General features: G+C 57.8%; 1 protein-coding gene across 2 annotated transcripts; it reads right to left on the bottom strand.

Annotated features, from left to right (window-relative positions):
- Positions 1-719: 719 nt before the first annotated feature.
- On the bottom strand, positions 720-16540 carry LOC101698455 (cytokine receptor common subunit beta-like). 2 transcript variants are annotated; one of them, XM_004845678.4, is made up of 14 exons: positions 16472-16540; positions 15274-15480; positions 14299-14422; positions 13127-13317; positions 9543-9700; positions 9294-9462; positions 8708-8843; positions 8395-8552; positions 6232-6365; positions 5389-5554; positions 4304-4394; positions 4084-4141; positions 3249-3352; positions 720-2281 (listed from the first exon to the last, which is right to left on the bottom strand). In XM_004845678.4, the coding sequence occupies exons 2-14, from the start codon at positions 15347-15349 to the stop codon at positions 1309-1311; spliced, it is 2538 nt and encodes an 845-aa protein (XP_004845735.2). In that variant the 5' UTR covers positions 15350-15480; positions 16472-16540; the 3' UTR covers positions 720-1308. The 2 variants fall into 2 exon arrangements, with proteins under 2 accessions (XP_004845735.2, XP_087070076.1); XM_087213950.1 differs by lacking the exons at positions 13127-13317; positions 15274-15480; positions 16472-16540 and having other exon boundaries at positions 1125-2281.
- Between the last annotated feature and the right edge of the window lie 2416 nt (positions 16541-18956).

The raw sequence follows: 18956 nt of genomic DNA, 5'->3' as shown, positions 1-18956 counted from the left end.
CAGGGATCGAACTCAGGACCTTACACTTGTGAGGCAGGCAGCAGAACCACTGAGCTAAATCCCGGGCCCAATAATGCAGTATATTTAATTAAAGTGAGATGCTATTTTTTCTCACCAGATTGGCACATATTGAGGGAGGAAGGACCACCGGCAGTGTCCAGGGTTAGGAAAGGTATGGGGATGCAAGATTCTTCTGCCACCTCTTTGCTAGACTCTACTTTTTTTATTGGTATGGGGATCGAACTCAGGACCTTGCCCTTACGAGGCAGGCAGCGGCACCACTAAGCTAAATCCCCATCCCTGATAGACTCTGCCTTTTAAAGCAGTTCAGGGTTGACAGCAACACTGAGAAGGCTGTGGTGTTCGCAGGTCCCTGGAACCCCTCACACACAGGCCCCCTAGCCCCCACCACAGTGGTCTTAGCCATTGCTCTGATCAAAATGTCAGTACTTGGAACCCTTATGCAGAACAGAAATTTATTTCTCACAGTTCTTGAGGCTGGAGGCCCAAGATCAAAGTGCCATGAGATTCAGTGTCCAGGAGACCCCACTTCCTCATAGACAGAGTCCCCTCACCCTGGCCTCATATGGCACAGTGAGGTGTCTTCTAGAGGGCACCAATCCCAATCCTGAGGGCAGGGGCCCCAAAGGCCTCCATTCCTCATCACCGTGGCTGTTAGGATTGCAATGTATGAAATTTGGAGGAACACAAACACTCTGTCCATTGCAACAGTTGTACATTTGTGACAAATGAGAAACACACTGATATACAATTGTCACCCAAAGCCCACAGGTTACAGCAGGGTGCACTCTTGGTGTTGTAGAATGTATGGATTTTGACAAATAAATAATGTCATATATCCATCTTCACTATAATACTGTACAGAGTAACTGTGTCACTGTCCTAAGGCATTCCTCTCTCACCTGACCCGTTAGCTACTATCGCCATAGTTTTACCTTTTCCAGTGTGGAACTCCAGAAAATAGTACCAGCCAGCCTCTCAGCTGAGACTCCAGGGAGGCACACTGAACCAAAAGCTCTGTTAACCCACTCTGGGGTTGACTCGGATGCATGGTAAAGTGTGAGAACCACTGCTTGTTGCCATGATGGTCCCCTGAGGACTTAACAGAAATTTCTGGAAAAGAAGCCAGGGGATAGAGCCAGAGCCCTGGCCCAGGCAGAGTGGCAGCCATACTTCCCCAGTTTGTTGCCACTTCACAGAGCAGTGATGGATGCCACAGTGGCTTCATCACTTAGAAGAGGAACCATATACCTGACCCTCGACCACGCCCAGGCAAGGGCCTCATGGCTAGGATAATTCATCTGAGCTCCCCCTTGCCCAAACAGAGGGCCTGGCCTGGGAAGGGAACTGGCAGGCTCCGATGCTGGAGGGGAGGCAGTAGTCCTCAACCTGCTGCAGGACAAGGAGCCCCTCAGGAGTTGGGGACAGCAGGGCCACATCTGCCTGGGGCTCCCCTGGGCTCAGGACAGGGCTGCTGGGTGCAGAAGGGACAGAACTGCCCAGAGGGGTTGTGGACAGTGGCCCCATGGTTGGAGGAAGATCCACATAGCCCTCAAACCCTGGCTTCTCGGGGGGTGGGGCGGTGGGGGGCCCTGTGGGGGGCAGCCCTGGACAGAGGCAGGGGTTCTGGAGGCCTGGAGCGGAGGCCAGGGAGACAGATGAGGCCCCTGTGGACAAGGTGAGTGCCAGGTCTGCAGTGGTGACACAACCAGAGGCCAGGACCAGGTGCTCAGGGCCCCCAGAGCTTATGGGAAGAACAACTGGGCTGACCTCTGGGTCCTGTGCCTGGCCCCTGGGCTCAGATGCAGGAGGGGCAGGGCCTCCCCCAGCTTCCAGGAAGGGGCTGGCCTGGGTGCCAGGCTCAGGCAGACATTCCTCATGGGCAGCCTGTCCCTGCCCTGTGACCTGGGCCAGAGGCACCAGCTGCACCTGCCCCCTGAGGGGCAGACACAGGTACTCCAGGGGGCCTGGCAGGGCTGGCTTGGGCCCCTGTGGGGGTGCACGCTGGCCCACGAGGTCAGGCAGGGAGCAGCTGTGTGGCGGCCCGAGGTAGGGGCCATTGAAGTCGAAGGTGGCGAGCTGGTCCTCAGGCCGGCCTTGGGTGGCTGGTGGGCCTGGCTGAGGGCTGGGGGGCTGTTCTGGAGGCAGTTCTGTGGTGGCTGGAGTGGAATGAGACCCGGATGGAGGGTCACAGACAACTTTAGGGTCCGCTGTGGTGAGAGGTGACACCTCACTGTCCCTGTGATCTACAGCGCACAGCCTGTGGGGAGCACAAAGATGAGGCATTAATGAGACAGGGACTGTGCTGATGTCCCTGCAGACTGGGGGCAGTGCCACCCTGATGTCCAGCCTGGAGTGAGAAGCATCAGATGTTTTCCACACTGAGGGCAGAGGGGCAGGAACATCAAGGCCTGGGGTTGACAAGGTGGGAACAGCCATTTTAGGGGGAACTGGTACCACACTCCCTCTTCTTGGGAGCATCACAGCATGGAGCTGGTGGGTGGACCCACAATTTAAGATTCAAGACATGGAGAGTCAGGCAGAGAGGCCAAGATTTCAGGCAGGTGTCCTGGCTGAGGATGCAGCCACAGGAAAAAAAAACCCTCTTGTATGACTTGGAGTACCCGCACTGAGTGGGGACAGCCCCACCCTGGTCCCAGTGTCCCAAGCACAGAGGAGCTTTGCCTCTCCAACACTTGTCCCCATACCTGTGGGATCAGTAAGGCCCACATCAGCCTTGGCTCACTGCACCACACTTAGTGGCCTTGGGGACTGAAAGAAAAGCCATGCCAGGCAGAAGCCATGATCACTACCATGGCTTCCAGGCAGGGATTGTTCTCACCATCATTAAGGGAGCCAGCCCCACACCTGGGGCCTCAGAAGTCACCCCATTAGGTGACAAACACCGCCTGGCCCCTACACCATGGGGAGATATCCATAAGGCACTTGTGACTCTAGAAAACCTGGGAGCAGTATGACTGCAGAATAGCAGGGCAGGGTCACCACCAGTCCTCTGCCTCAGGCCAGGTCCCTGGCCCGTCCCTCCCTGACCTGGGAGTCAGGAGGTTCTTCCTTATGTCCAGCCCTGGTGCCACCTGCTTTCGTGTAAAACAACCTCCTAGGACCTCTTCCCAGGGAGCCACAGGCCCTCCCACCACCCCTGCATGCGGGCACCGGGCAGCCCCACCTGCTCCCCAGGGATAGGAGACCTCAGGTCCCACACTCACCCCTCCAGCTCAGGGAAGAGGCCAGCCCCGGGCCCCTGGTGAGGGGCGCTCCTGCCCGCGAAGGCCACCATGCTGTCTGGGAGCCAGAGCCCTGCGCTTCCATTCTGGAGGAGAAGGACACATGGCCCGAGGGTGGGGACTCAGGGAGGGAGGAGTCAGTAGCTCCAGACACAACACTGATCTCCACATGGTCCAGACCAGCCACAGCCTTCTGCCAGCAGGGAGCCGAGGCCAGGGAGGGGCTGCAGCTGCCCGGGTCCCAGGCTGCCCAGGACAGGATGCCTGTTCCCGGGACAACCTGGGTGTCTTCTACACTCACCCCACCACCCCCACACCAGTCACCACCCTAGCAAAGCCAGAGTTCCCTTGCCAGGACCACAGGGCTCCTGTTAATGCACTGCCATCCACCCGGGTCACTGTGCCTCTGCAGTGCCCTGGCATCCTGACTGTCACACCTCAGTGCCCTCAGGAAGGTCCTGTCTCCATTCTCCAGATGTCCTTGCTGTAGCCACTGTCCTGCCTGCCTCCACCCAGGTCCTTCAGCCTCAGCTCAGTCCTGCTCTGGGAGCTGCTCTGCCTCCCACCACTCCAGCGCCTGAGGGCAGTGGGCCCTCCTGGCTGGGTGAGCTCACCCTGGCTGCAGGGCACCAGCTCTCAGGTCCCTGCCTGGCCCCAGGCAGAGCCCCTGCAGGGATGGGGCTTGTGTTCCTCCTACTTCCTGCTGCGCAGCATGCTCACACCCTGACCATGTCACACGGCAGTTCAGGGAGTAGGTGGTAGGGGGCGCACAGGAGCAGGGGCAGAGCCCCCACCCAGCTCCACAAGTGGCTCCTACCTGGAAGAGGTGGCTCTTGCTGGGGTTGGGGATTTTCTCCTTCCACTTCCTGTTCAGCCTGGAACACACCAGGGAGGGGACAGTCATCAGACCCCTCAGGGCCAGCTGCTCCCATGCCATGTGCAGAGGGGAAACTGAGGCCCAGGGCATGGGGCAGAGCAGGGAGGTTTGGAGCCAGGCCATGCCACCCCTGGAGTCCTGGGGGCCCTGAGTGCCTCACCTGTACCCACAGAGCCCACAGAAGCGCAGGGCCAGGAGCAGGGCCAGGGTGACAAAGACCAGGATGAGTGTCAGCACCCAGGGAGGCAGCACTGGTGGGAGCAGGAGGAGAGTGGTTAGGATGGAGGGAAAGAGGGGGCAGAGGCCTGAGGTCGGGGCCCCCAGGACTTCTGTGGGCATGTGCTCTGCATGGAGGGGCCGGGTGGGGAGCTGTGGTGCACAGGAGAGGGGGACAGGGCAGACCCCACAGAGCTCCAGGGGGACACAGGACAGTCAGGACTTCCTGAGGAGGCAGCTTGGGTGCTGGGCTGCAGGGTACAGGAGTGCTGGGGCGGGGGAGGAGGACTGGGTGGGGGCCAGTGAGCAGAGGCCCTCAGGAGCCCTGGTTCCTTCCTGGCTGCCCTGAGGCTGCAGCCTGGCCCAGGAGGCCTCTCCCCTCCCCTGGCCCAGGTCCAGCCCTGCCTCTGCCTGGCCGTGGTGTCTCCCAGGGCCCCCTATGCCCCTGCTGCCTGGGACCCTGTGCTTTCCCCAGGGCCACCTCCATCCTCGCTCTGAAGCACCCGGACCTCGCACTGCCCATGTGTGCAGGCGCCCACTATGGGGAGAGGCAGGCGAGGGGCACTCGCAGTCCACTAGTCACGGGGGTGCGCGTGACTTCGCCCTCAGGTGCACCGTCCCCTCCCAGGCCCGCTGGGCGCCTGATGCCTTGGCCACGTAGGACCAGTCTCTGGGCAGCGGCTGCCTTGAAGGTAACAAGACCTAGGGCCCTAGTAGTAGGGGCCTCCTCTCCAGTTTGAAGGAGGAGGAATGGGGACACCTGCACGTCCTCATCTGCGTTCTGCGCTCACACCAGGTGTTACTTCCGCACTGCAGCTAAGCCTGAATGCTGAGGGTTTAGTTTAGAGAAAACAACTGTTGTCCAATGTGGTGACTTGGCCCGTGTGCCCACAGAGGGCTGTGCGTGCCCGCTGTCGCACTGGTGCCTTAGGTTCACCAGCACTGTCCTAGGGACTAGTGAGAGGCGCAAGGGAAGGGGCCGTGTCCTCTCCTCCTGACCAGGACGAGCGGAGGAGCCAGGAGACCTACCCCACTCAGTGGTCCAGCCCTGCTCCTTGCTCCACTCGCTCCAGATCCCGTCGTAGCTGTCTCTGGGGCTGGGCCTGACCCTCACCCTGTCCCAGTAGGTGGTGGCGGGCTGCAGGGGGGGCAGCGGCATGCTGTGCGCGTTCTTCAGGGTCTCAGTCTTGCTGTCCTGTGGGAGCAGGGGCTGAGACTGAGGCCTGGCCTGGTGCAGGGTTCAGTGGCCTCCCGGCCCCATCTCCCAGGCGCCCTGTGGGCCTGGGTCCACCTCTGACAGCACAGATGGGGACACCGGGGACCAGAGAACACAGACTCCTTCGAGCGCCCTCACGTGGAGAGTCCTCAGCCTTCCAGGTTTCTGCTGATCCAGGAGTGGGGAGCAGGTTGACTGGGCTTGGGCAGTGGGACGGGGGCTCAGGTGCTGGGCCTCCTCCTCACTCAGCACTGACCACCCTTTGGGCCTCAGTGTCCCCTCTGGGCCACCCTGTGGGTTCTCTGTGGGCTCTGAGGAACCTGGGGTCTGCACAGACTGTACTTTTTTGTGGCAAACAAGCTTCCCCAGAGGAAATGTCCTCATAGCTTGGTGAGCTCTGAGGAACTTCATCTCAGTGGTGTCAGCCCAGCCTGCCATGAGGGTTTCTGTCCCTGGCAATTCAGGCTCAGCTGTGTTCACGTGGCCTGGTCTCCTCACCACTCAGAGCCTCAGCTTCTTCCCCAGGAGATGGGACCAGGACCGCTGTCTTCACAAAGGCACACGCTTGACTGGTCACTGTGGCTGGCTTGGGGCGCTCCGGGATGCTCCCTTCCTCCTTCTCTCCTACTGCACCTGCACCTGGGCCCTGCACTCACCTCCCACGTGGCCATGTCTTCCCTGTGCTGGACCTGGATCTCCGGACCTGTCATGCGTCCATTCCTTTCTTCCCAGTGCAGGGTGTACCTGTCTCCATCCTTGGTCATGCTGAGGGTTGGGGCTGCCATCTGGACTGGAGGCAGAAATATTTTTAGGGATGGTCATGACCTCTACCCTCTGGTGAACCATTCAGTCATCCAAGCCAGTCACAGGTGCTCTCTCTACTCTTCCACCCACCCCAGGTCCTGCCCATCTGGGGATGGTTTCGTCCCGGGTTCTGGAGGCAGCACTGTTTCTCCCTGAGCAGTGCTTCCCTGGCTGAAGCTGAGGCTGAGGAATGCTGCTGTCTGGTTAGCAGGAGTGAGGAGCCCAGGCCTGGCTCCCCATGGCAGTGGAGGTGGCTGCATTGACCACCCCGTGCCTGCAATGCTAAGCACCGCAGAGCCTGGAGCCGAGGGGGACCAGGAAAGATCCCAGCTCCAGCCTGCCTGACCTTCATTGCAGCCCCTGTGAATTGTGGGAGTGGATGGGCTCGGTCTATCACAAGAGGGCAGGAAGCACTGGAAATATCAGAGAGCAGGGGCAAAGCACAGAAAGCTCTGCTCCTTCTGGTCTCAAAGTAGAGCAGGGATAAAAATACAAGGAGTGATCCAAGTATACAGTGAATGCTTATATTTTTAAAAAATATATATGACAATAACAAAAACATATTGCTATTAATCCCCTCAAAATACTCTTCACTGCAAACACACTCATCCCATCATGCTTGCCATTTCTGAAGCAGCTCTGGAAGTCCTCTTTCTTGAGTGTCGAGTTATGAGGCATGATAAAAAATACAGCGAATGCTGCTGCTGAGTCATCCAATAGAAAAGCAGACTTGTAAAACATGACAGTGTGTCCTTATTCACCTTATCTACTGGATCTGGCACTGTGTGACTTCTGGCTCTTCCCCAAAGTCAAAATGATCATGAAAGGTGAATGTTTTGAGTCAATTCAGGACACCAAGGCAGCCACAATAGAGCAACTAATGACACTCACGTGTCAGGCCCTATTCCAGGCACAGGAATAGCACAGCTAATAAAGCAAATCTCCCCCATTGTGAAGCCAGCATGATGAAGAAGTATGCTGTACAGCAGGTGGTGATTACTGCTGGGGAACATACAGGTGGATGAGGGGCTAGTGCCAGACGACTGAAAATACGATTTTCAGAAAAGGCTTCAGGAGAATATGGCATTGGAACAAAGGTGGGAAGGTGGGGAAGGAGAAAAACAGGCAGATTTCAAAGGCAAAGGTTCCCAGCAGAGAGAGCAGCAGGTGCAAAGTCCCTGGGGCAGGAATATCCCAGAGTTCCCACCTCTTGTGAAGCTGCACAGGGACCATGGGCTTTGTGGGCATTGTGGAGACACAGGTGTAACTGCATGGCAGGCATGCTGAGAAGGTCCTGGGTAGCAGAGGGCACATTTGCCTGTGTATTAACAGAGTCCCCAGGGCTGCTGGGTTGGGACAAAACTGAAGGAACCGCCAGGATGGAAGGAGGGAGATCAGCGAGAAAGCAGAGCCAGGACCAAGGACTTGAGGTGGCTCAGACCAGGCCACAGCAGCAACAGCAATAAATCTGGAATGAGCGGATTTCACAGATGGAGGTGGCAGAGCTTGCTTGTGGACACGACGTGGCACTGAGAAGAAAGCTATGGCAAGAATGAAGCCAAGGCTTTGGGTCTCAGCCACCAAGGCAGATAAGCCAGTGAGAGAGGAGGGGAAGAGGGGGAACAGCAGGTGAGAAGGGACACATGCATATTCATTTCTGAGGACTTCCCAGGTGAAGTGGCCATTGGGCACCCAGGGTGATGTTGGGAGGATAAGAGGGATGCAGAGGAGAAGCTCAGAGGACAGCACCTTGCAAACCAGTGGAAAACACTAAGCGAAAAGGAAGGAACAGTGGACAATTTTCAAAATGGTTCTGATACATCATCAAATGCAGCAATGAAATTTTTAAATAATTTCCAATAAATATGTGAATTATTTGTTTTCGTTTTTAGTGAATGATCTTTCTTTGACGGTGACAAACAGGAAGACTGGGGCAGGAGGGAGCCTGGGATTCCTTGGGTAGCCGAGGACCCAGCACTGTCCCGAGGACCCAGAGGGAAGCAGGGCAGACTCACTGTGCTCTGAGCTCTTGATGAATGTCTCTTCATTCCGTGGGCGCACGGCCACCATGTACTGGCCGTGGGGCCTCAGGCTGGAGACACGGATCTGGCAGGACTGGCGGGTGTAGAGGCCGTCAAGCTCCTCCTTCTGCACTTGGGGACACTCCTCCTCCCTGAGGGGCACACACAGCTGAGGTCAGGGTGCAGGGAGGGACCGAGCAGCAATGAGACCTCAGCTGGGCTGGGGCTTCTGCCAGGGCCCTGGGGACAGGAGAAGCCTGGGGAGGGGAGGCTGAGAGCAGGGGAGGGACGGAGAAGGGACACTCACCCTGCATCCGGGCTGGGCCTGTAGAAGAGGCCGAAGGAGACCGAGCTGGTCACCTGGGACCTCACCTCCCAGGAGCAGCTGAGCACGTGGGCCCCATCAAAGACACACTGCAGGTTCTGGGGCTGGGCCTTGTCCCCTGCAGTGCAGACAGCCCTCGGTCACTCCCCTGCCTCATGCCATAGCTCTGGGGACACCCCGTGACCACCACAGGGAGGTCATGGGCCTTATGATAATGAGACCAGGCGTTGGTCTCTTCGTGGCCCTGCCATCTATGCGCCCACAGTTCCAAGCAACCTGTCCCAAGGCGTGGACACAGTCTTGAAGAGCAAAGCCCTCGGTAACACATGGTGGCCAATGACACAGCTGCTGTGACTGCAGTTGTCATCAGCAGACATTCACAGGGACTGGACCTGGAGTGTATAGGACAGAGCCTGACTGGGCAGAGTTCCCACGGGGACGGGGCTGGCCGCAGACTCTCTGAGGAGGACACACAGCAGCCTAGGCTTGGAAGGCCCAGACTGCTACTGCCCAGGACGCTAAGGAGCCCACCCTGCCCAGAGGGACAGGTCCCACCCGGACCCCGTACCTGGCTGTGAGTCCCAGTGAACCTCACGGCTCCACTGGCTGGGCCGCCCTGAGAAGCTCGAGTGTGGGGCCAGCCGGGTCCGCACTCGGGCCACATAGGTGCTGCTGGGCAGGAGGAGTTCGGGCCCCAGGGTGACCTGGGAAGAGCTGGAGTGCAGGGTGCTGGCATTCTGTGGACAGAGGGGACACTGTAGGAGGTGCCTGGCCACGTGTCCCTTGGGGCTGGGGCACAGCTGACTCTGGGTCCTACCTCCCAGGACTCGTGAAGCCTCTTGTAGACCACCTCAAACTCCAGGTCCCCCTGTGACAGCCAGGACATCTTGGGACCCCCGAGGGCCACACTCCAGGTCAGCAGGAATTGGTCCCCAGTGGCATAGATCTGGACATCTCGGGGTGGGGGCGGCTGCACTGCAGGAACAGGAAGCAAAGGGCTCCTGAGGCTGGGCCATGGGCCAGAGCGGCCTGCCCGGCCTCAGGGGGGGCACACTTGGGTCCTAGGCCCAGGGCTGGCCGTCAGCTAGGGCCATGAACACGACCCTCCCTCTGCAGCCTCAGGCCCTCATCTGCAGCACTGTGTGCTGAAATGTGACAGCACTGACAGCTGTGCAGGCTGCTGTCACATGCACTGCCAGCTCCAGTGGAGGGGCTGGAACTCAACCCTCAGTAAGCCTCCCCTGCCCAGTACCCAGGGTGACCTCCCACCCAGGAGAGGGCGCTGCAGTCACGTGCCTCCCTCTCCTGCTGTCCCCTCTCCTACCTGCCTAGGGTCCCTCACCACTGTCACTGCCCAGTGTAAGTGTTTCTTCTTCTAGGGACCTTCCTGGGTCCCTGTTCCTTGTCTCTTCTCTTCCCTCACCATTGCTCCTTATAAATCCCCCACTGTGGTCCCCCAGACCCAGGAGGTTTGCCGTTTCCATGTTGCCTCTAGGCTGGAGGCTCTCTACTGCCTTTCCTGTCTCCAAGCCTGACATGCAGCTGCCTGGTGAATTGGGATGGGGTGAGAGGATGAATGAATGAATGAATGAATGAATGACACATACGTGCAGTTCCCGTACTCTCAGGAATCACTTCCATCCACCGCTCAAGCCCACCTTGCTGGAACCACCTGGTCTCATGAAGAAGCCCCATTTCGGAGAGCCATGGCTCTGGGCTCCTGAAGTTTCTCTGTCTGATTGCCAGACGTGACTTTCCCATCCAAAACATTCACACAGTAGGATGTGAATGTTCTATGGTGGTCATGGGACTTGGAGGATTAAAGCAGGCCCCAGCTACAGCCCCACAGCAGCCATTAGCCCCAGTGGCAGGTGCACAGCACGCGTCCACCCCTGCCCTCCCAGCCAGGACAGACATCAGGAATCGATCACAGATCCCAAGCCCAAGATTGACATGGGGTGGGCATCTGTCCCAGCAGAGAGCTCCAGAAGGCTGTCACTAGCTGGGCAGACTGGGGCCAATTTTGCCCTAACCATCCAGCTTCAGCCATTTTATTCCCCTGGCTCATGTCACAGATGGAGAAAGCAATAGAGGAAGTGAAATGTCCGTGATCTGGACTGTGGGTGCATCAGACTAATCAGATACCCATCTGTACCCTGCCTCATTCGTTGCCAAGGTTCCAGTGGCTACATCTAACTTCCAGACTCAGTGAGCACTTCTGGAGACAAAATGCCATATTCCCTGTCCCCTGTTGTCCCTAACTTCTTCCTCGGTCGCCTGACAGAAACTCACTGGTGCCCCTTGTGCCCTCTTAGTAGCTGCATCTGCCCAGTATGGGAACACATTCTGTTCTGTGGCCAGGATTTGTATATCCCATTCCTGTCACCCTCCTGGTTTCCTTCCCTGGATGAAGCCCCTCTGACTGTGGGGTTCCCACTGCAGCCCTTCTCTCCTCTCCCACCCAGCACCCTACCCTGTGACTCTCCCCACCCCTCGCGTGGCCTGACTTCCTCAGCCCTCCGGACATGTGACACCTGCCCACAATCCTCTGCATCACAGTCTGCCACAGTATTCCCCAGTGGGCACATCTGGCCCACAGTGGTTGTATGGCCAAGGATCTAAGAATAAGTTTTACATTTGTATACATCTTTTTACAATTGATAAGAATAATCTTGCCAGGTGTGGTGACACACCCCTGTAATCCCAGCACTTTGGCAGGCTGAGGCAAAAGGATCATAAATTCAAGCCCAGCCTGGGCAACTGAGTAACATAGTGAGACCCTGTCTCAGAATAGAAAATGAAAAAGGGTTGGAGACGCAGCTCAGTGCAAAAGCCCTGGGCTCAGAACTACACATACAAAAAAGCAATCTTTTGCCATACATAACAAATGAAATCAAATTTGTGTCCAGTGAAGTTGTACAGGACACGGGCGCACTGGCAGATGTACGCTGCTAGAGTGTTCCTCATATTACAGTGGCTGGGCGAGGAGATGCAGCTGAAATGAGCTCAGCACACAGCCTAACCCACTCCTCTTTAGCCCTCTACCGGAGCTGGGATGGGGGCGCCTCCTGTCCAGCCTCAGGTTCGGCCTGTGTTCCCCCTTCTTCCTTCCATTGTCCAGCATAGGAATGTGACGCTCCCTGACACAGTGATAGGGTCTTCCCAGCACATGGCCCCTCCTGAGCTTCCTGGCCTTGGCACATGGAGCTACCCTGCCAGGAATGCACCTCCCGCAGGCGTTACTCCACAGCCTTGGCAGCAAAGCTGCTTCCTTCCTTCTGGGCAGCCTGTCCTGATCCCCCAGGGCCCTCTGCCCTCTGCCCCCTGCACGAAACACAATGTCCTAAGCTTCCCAGTCTCCAGGCTGCAGCTCTGAGCTCCCCAAGGGAGGGACTCTCCCATCTCTCCCATCTCTCCCATCCAAAAAGAGCAGATTTGGAAACTTCGTTTCAGAGGAGTTGCTGGTGGCCAAACCCACGGCCTCTTCCAGGCAGCAGCTTCCTGAGGCTGTGGCTGAAGGCAGGAAGCCGAGTGGAGCCTCCCCGAACTTGTGCCAGAAGCTGCAGGACCAGGGCAGGATCAGAGGCAGGAAGGGACCTGCCTGGGCCCAACCTCAGTGCGGCCACCAGAAGCTTTGAGGCCTGGGGCAAGTCCTGTAGCCCAAAGGCAGTGACAGCAATGCCTATCTGGTGCTGTTTGGGGAAGAGGGCAAGAGTCGCAGCCTCTTCAACACCCACCACACACACAGGCTTGGCATGTCACCCCGAACCTTTGTCAAGGGACTCCCCTTTTCATCCAGCTTCCCTGGAGAGACACTGCCTTGAACCCGGGCTTGTGAAGGGCCAGCTGCATCTCCTTCCCCTGGAAACTCAGGCAGACCTCGCTGTATGAGTAGCGGTCTGCACCCAGCCCAGACCCTGCTGGTTTCTCGGCCTCTACGGACCCACCATGCACCCCTGGGCCCAGTGAGGGCAGTGAGGGGAGAGCTTTGTGTCCCACGGGCAGGAAACCTGTGGGAATTGAACCTATCACAGGGGCAGGGCTTTGGAACCCTCTGGGCCTCAAGGATCTCCTCCACACATGGGCTGTGGCAGAAATGCAAGTCCTGTGGCTGTTCAGTTTCCATAGGAATCCTCAGGGAAGCTGCCAGGGCTCGAAGTCAGGGGCTTGGTGGGTGCTGGCAGCAGCTGGGCAGGGGAAGCAGCTTGGGCATGGCCTTCCCACCACACCTGCTCTGATGTCACCATCACAGGGACACCACATCCTGTCCCAACTGAGCCCCGGGACAGCGTCTCCACCCCTTGAACACTCTCTACCTGGTCCTTCTGCACTAGCCCGGCTGTCCCTGGTGTCTGCTGTCTAGACAAGGACAGAGCCCTGGCAGGGATGCCAGCCCCTCACCGTGCTGGGCCAGTGTCACGGTGCGCTGGATGTGCAGAAGCCGGTCTGGCTGGAATGAGAAGTAGCCATTCTTGTCCAGGCTGAAACCTTGGTAGGGAATGACACATCTTCTAGGCACACAGGGAGGAGATGGGCAGTGTGACCAGACCATATCCTTAGTGAGGTCACAGGACACTAGCTGGGGATGGTCCCTGTGGGAGAGGACAGGGTTTCATGATCTGGCCCACGCTGAATAAGAGTCATTTATTCATTAACTACTTAATGAGTGGCTACCGTGTGCCAACCTTTTTCCAGGCCGCAGTGAACCCCAGACACGCAGATGCCCACCCACAGCGCCAGCATCCTGGGGGAGGGCCACTCCCTAAACCACTGGAGACATGCGGCAGGGGAGACCTCTCATAGACAAATCAACTGGGAATAGGAGCACGTGTATCAGTGGGACATAGGCGGGGCCTGGAATGGATAGTCAGGGACAGTGGTGTGAGCCCTAGACTGTGTCCCAGAGTGTCCCCGGGCAGAGCCAGAGGTCTGAGGATGAATGATTTAGTCACTTGGTGAGGCAGGAGGGCCACCGGGCAGTGGTATGTGGAGAAGGCATTGCAAGATGGGAAGGGTCACATTCATGGATCAAGCATAAAACATGGCCTCCGACTCAGGTAAGGGGAGGGCATTGGTCACCTTGACAGAGGGTGTGACTGAAGCCTGGGGTGCAGACTTGTCAGAGCAGGTCCAAGGGAGAAATATCTGGGGAGCTGCCAGGCAGGAGCCTGGAGAGGGGCAGTGGCTGTGGGGACATAGGGTGGCAGTCATCCTGGTGACGCAGCCACTGTTGGCAGCACATTTGCAAGGTGATGGGTGTGATCCAGGAGAAGGCACCTTCGATGACACAGGGCGAGTGGGGACACTGCTGGCAGTGGTGTTCTTGAGCAAGACCCATGGGATCTGGGCTCAAGCCTCAGAGGGCGGCTGGCACGGGATTTCACTACAGGGGTGGGAGGTGCATCAGCCCCCAGCAAGCGCCTGGCTAGACTCCTGGCCCCTCCATCCCCTGCTGTCCAGCCCCACCCAGCGCTGGTCCTGCCATGCCTCTGTGACCCCTCAGCCCTAACCAGGCACCCTGGAGACAGAGCCCATGTTTGCCCCATGCCCCGCTGTTTATCCTCCTCACTCACTCATTTAACCGCCAGTGGAGGGTCACATTGACGAGCCGCCCAGCAGCCTCGGTGTCCGCCCAGCTGCACACGATGCGGCTGGTGTAGTCGTTGTAGCAGTGCAGGGTCTGCAGCGGAACAGTACCTGCAGGGACACACAGGAGGGTGGCTCTCCCTTCAGCCCCTCGCCACTGTCCCCAAGCGTCTCCAGGGTGTCCAGCCCTGGGGAGGGAACCTAGGTGCCTGCAGAGGCCCTGGGCTATGTGGGGGGGCCCTGGCCAGGACCCTTCTCCCCACAGAAGCACAACTTCTAGCTGATCCTCAGCACATTACTGGGCCCCGTGTGCTGGCCTGGGGCAGGGTACCTCAGGAGGGGACCAGTGCCAGGCACAGCCCCACCCCTGCACCCACCCCACCCCCCGGTCCCCCAGAAGGAGGCACCACCCAGCCCCACCCTCGGGCCGCCCTCTGTCCCCTGCCTGCCTGGCCTGGGCTTGGAAGGGGGACTGTCATTCTCAAAGTCCTGACAGAAGCCGCTGTCTGGGGGCACCGGGAGGGGTCCCTTCTGCCTCGGGAGCCCCAGGAGCACCCCAGAGGGCCTCCTAGCGCCAGAGGCGGCTGGGCTGCCGCAGAGGGAGCCCCAGGCCAAGGCCGCCAGAGGGAATCAGAGCCTCTCAGGCACAGAGGGGAGGGGCGTGGGGGGCAGAGAAGAGGCTGGACGGGCCTGGAGGTGGGGCCTCGAGTGCCACAGTGAGAGGGGCAGGCAGAGGCGTGGCCCTCCCTCAGCGGGACTCTCAGGGGCCAGGGGAGAGTGACCAGCGTGTGTGGACCCTGGAGGAGGGCCCGGGGCGCCAGGTGGAGAGGAAAGAGGGCAGCGAGATAGGGAGGAGGGAGAGCTGCGGGTGTCCCAGAGCTTCCGGGGGTACAGCGGGGGTGTGCCTGACATGGCCGGGAGTGAGACGGGGGATGAGGAAGGGGACAGAGCCTCAGACTCACCCTCTGACCCTTCCACACGGTTCCCCCAGCCCAGAGCCAGCAGGGCCATGAGGAGCGGTCCTGGGAGCAGCGCCATCTCCTGGTCAGCTCTGGACCTGCAGGTTGGCTGCTGGCTATGGACAGGTGGTCTCGCTGCTGGACTGGGGTAGCTGGTGTCTACATCACCAGCTCTTTGTTCACCCAGAAGCAGCCATTCCTCCCTTGGACCTGAAAAATTAGATATAGGACAGGTGGGACCCAGTGCCCCTGTATCCACATGGCAGGACAAAGTCCGTGATGGGGGGGGGGGGGCACCTTGGCTTCTGTCCCTGCTGCTGCCCTCCTCGCTGGGCCTTGGTTCCCCACCTGCCTTGAGGTTGCTACAAACTGGGCTGCGCCCTCTTCTCTTAGGCTTGCACCCTATGTTTGGTGCTGAGCTCCCACAGGCTTTTGGGATCCTCCTCCCACAGGGGGAGACTTCCGTGTGTCTCAGGATGCACACTTTTGGGCCACACCTCACTGATGCCATCTACTCCACTGCTCCTCCCTCCAGCCCTGAGGCTGTCCCTGCCTCTTCCCTCTGCACCACAGGTGGAGTCCCAGCCTGGGTTCTCGTTTCCTTGCCGTCTTTGGTGATGTTATAGAAGAGTCAGATGCTCTCCCTACCCTTCCTCAAAATTCCTAAAACCTGGGCCAGGGATTTAGCTCAGTGGTTCCACCGCCTGCCTTGAAAGTGCAAGGTCCCAAGTTTGATCCCCAGTACCAAAAAAAAAAAAATTCCTAAAACCTACAAAAGACATAAGCAACCCACACCTGCCCACATCTGCACACACACACAAGGACAGCTGCCATGGGACCAACTGTAAACCCTGTGACCGGCAGGGAAGTAGGAGGAAGAGGAGGAGGGACAGAGGCAGAGTGATCCTGCTTTATCCTCCACACACATCCACCACCAACACCCTCCCATCTTTCTCTGTCTCTGTGCAAATCCACCATCTTGGGTCCCACTAACACCAACCTGGTCACACCAGCTGAACCCATTTAAATTTAGGACTGTGATCCAGAGTGGGGTCCTTAACTCTGCCAGACACCCCTCCAGTCCTTAGGGGGATTCAGCCCTTGCTCCTCAGCCTTAACCTCCCCAGATCCCCAGAGCAAGCTGCTCCCCCTGCATCACACCTCCTGCAGCCCCTAGCCCTGGCCCTGCACCCAGGCCTACCTCTTCGGCAGGACAGCCTGCCCCTTCAGGAGCCTCCAGACAGCTGTGAGCCCCTGCCACCCTGGAAAGGGAACAGAGAGACAGAAAGAGGAAGCAGAGCCTATTTCTACGCATGTGCCCTTTTACTGACATCACCCTGCTTCTTGGAATCGTGAGTGCTAAGACAACAATTTTTTTATTCCAGCCCTTTCTACTTTTCAAATGTTGCTCCTTCTGCTAGAAAGAATGTTGTTCCTTCTACCCAGCCTGGTCTGTCTCTGTAAACTGCACGTGCTTCAATCTCCACTCAGACAGGGCCTAGTCCAGACAGCCCTCCTTGACTTTCCCAGGCAAGGTTATAGGCTGAAAATGGCAGGGGGTGGTCCCAGAGCCCCACAGCCCTGGGTGTGGCTCCCACTTCTAGCATTGCTTAGTGAGGAACTTTGTTCACTTTCTCTCTGGTCATTTGGCTCTGCCTCCAGGCCTCGCCTATTGCTTGGAGATAATTGTCTACAAACCTCAAAGAGATTTTGAAGGAACCAAGTGAAATAACACTTGTTACTCCATAACCCACCATCAGGATCAGCTAGAATTGCTGTTATTTCTCGTGGATCCTATTTGGTAGGGTATCTTGCCCCTAATGTTGCCCTGTGGGGTTTATGACCCGCCACACACACACATTCCTGATTCACACCTTTGTCCTGCACGTGCTCTGGTGCAGACTTGGCACTTGGGACTGGGTGTGGAATGAATGAATGAATCCTTGAGAACAGAGACGTCACAGCCCATGCCTCCCTCCCTTGTCTCTGGTTCTATCCAGCCAGGCACAGGCTGCACATGGGAACCAGGGAAGCTTAGGAGGTGACAGGAAGACCTGGGTGCCCAGTCCCTGTGGCAGCCACTGGGATGGAGCTCTGAAGACCCTGACTTCTCTGAGTCAGGGAAAAGGGTAGGAAAAGGGGAAAACCATTAGCCTTTGCCCCTGCGGTCCTTGGGCTGCTTCCTGTCAGGAAGGGCAGTCTGGCTGGGAACAGTGCAGAGGGCCCTTCCCTGGGGGACAGTCCTGCCCGAGACAGGCCCACCTGAGGCCCCTGCTGGGACCACAGCCCCTCTGGGGCACCGGCATGTGTGTGACGTGCCACCTCGGCATGGAAGGAGTGTGCAGGAGACACTGAGATCTGAGTGAGCACCCTGTCCCCAGCTGTCTTCCTGCCTGGGTGGTCCTGCTCCATGTCTGAAAGCTTGTGCTGCACTGGGGACTGAGGAGGGGCTCATTCCGGGCAGTGCACGAGGTGGAGGTGGAAAGAAGGTTCTTCTTTTGGCAGCACCCAGAGCTCTGGCAGTGCCATCTTCATTGGCTCAGGCACTGTCTGCCCTCCCCACCCCCAAGGAGCCCTGAGCCCCCCACTCCACACTGCTGACCCCTTCTTCAGTTCCCAGCCCCCAGTTCTCCAGTGATAAGTGTGGTGTCCCCTGCCTGGCTGCAAAGTGGCTGCAAGTGGAAAAGAGCACCCAGGAAAATATCAAAGCCAAAGCTCCTTACAGTGTATGTCATCAGTGCAAACCCCAGCATATGATCTTTTGATGAAGGTATTAAAATGTGAAACAAGATAATATTTTAAAACTAATCAATGATAAAGGAGCCTCGTGGTTCTATGAGAATCGACCATCAGGGTAAGTTCAGGACAACCATTCCCTGACACACAGTTCTGGGAATAGGAGACAGGAGAAGCAATGCCAGCATCACTGGAACCTGCCCATCCGAGCTCCAGTCTCAGTTCTTCTGCTTGCCAGCTGTATGTACTTGGGCAAGTTAGGTAACCTCTCTGTGACTCCATGTACTGATCAATAGAGTGGGGGTGACAATGGTCCTTTGATCACGAGGTCATTATAAGGACTCACATTGGTCCATATAAAGCATTTAGACAGAGCCTGGTATGCAGGCGCTCACCCTAAGTGACTTGGTTGTCACCACTGGAGGCACTGGTGGCACCCCGGGTATCCCGGACCTCGATTTCAGACAGCAGAGGGGGTGTCACAGGTCCCAGTCCCTTGGCCAGGCTACTGTCATGTTTCCTTATTTCCTTCAGAGCTTTTAATCAAATAGGTCTCTCAGCCAAGGCTTCTTCTGGTCCCCAGAATTGCCCCAGGCCTTCCTGAGGGGCAGAACTTCCTGCCTGTTTGGTGACTGAACTCCAAGCGTGATGGTGAGGAACCTCATCCCCGTCCTTTCTGAGTCGATGCCAGTGTATGACAGACTGCAAGTCCCCATTTCCAGACAGATTCTGGAAAGGATGGCTGGAAAGTCAGGGCCATAAAAGTAGCAGGAAGACCCCATGTTCTCATCCCTGAGAGAGGAGCCCCAGCCTCTGGTGAGCCTCTGCCTGGTCATGCCATCTTAGGAGTGTCACTCCCTGTCCCTGATCCTGGCTCTGTGGCCTTCTCAGCTGTGAAATTTGTCAACCTTCTTTCTGGTCCCCAGCTTCCGTGTGACCTCAGTCCCAGG

This window comes from Heterocephalus glaber, unplaced genomic scaffold, assembly GCF_053883595.1.
Source record: "Heterocephalus glaber isolate CG9 unplaced genomic scaffold, H.glaber_assembly_v1.0 deba00001444, whole genome shotgun sequence".
Lineage (NCBI taxonomy): Eukaryota > Metazoa > Chordata > Mammalia > Rodentia > Bathyergidae > Heterocephalus > Heterocephalus glaber.
Note: the sequence above shows the minus strand (reverse complement) of the source record. Positions and strands in the feature narration are given on the sequence as shown.

Coding starts and splice junctions, on each gene's coding strand:
- LOC101698455 (XM_004845678.4), bottom strand. CDS start 15,349: ATGGCGCTGCTCCCAGGACCGCTCCTCATGGCCCTGCTGGCTCTGGGC. Junction 9,701..13,126: donor CGTGACACTGGCCCAGCACG/GTGAGGGGCTGG, acceptor CTGTTCCTGCAG/TGCAGCCGCCCCCACCCCGA. Junction 5,555..6,231: donor AAGACATGGCCACGTGGGAG/GTGAGTGCAGGG, acceptor CTGCTCCCACAG/GACAGCAAGACTGAGACCCT.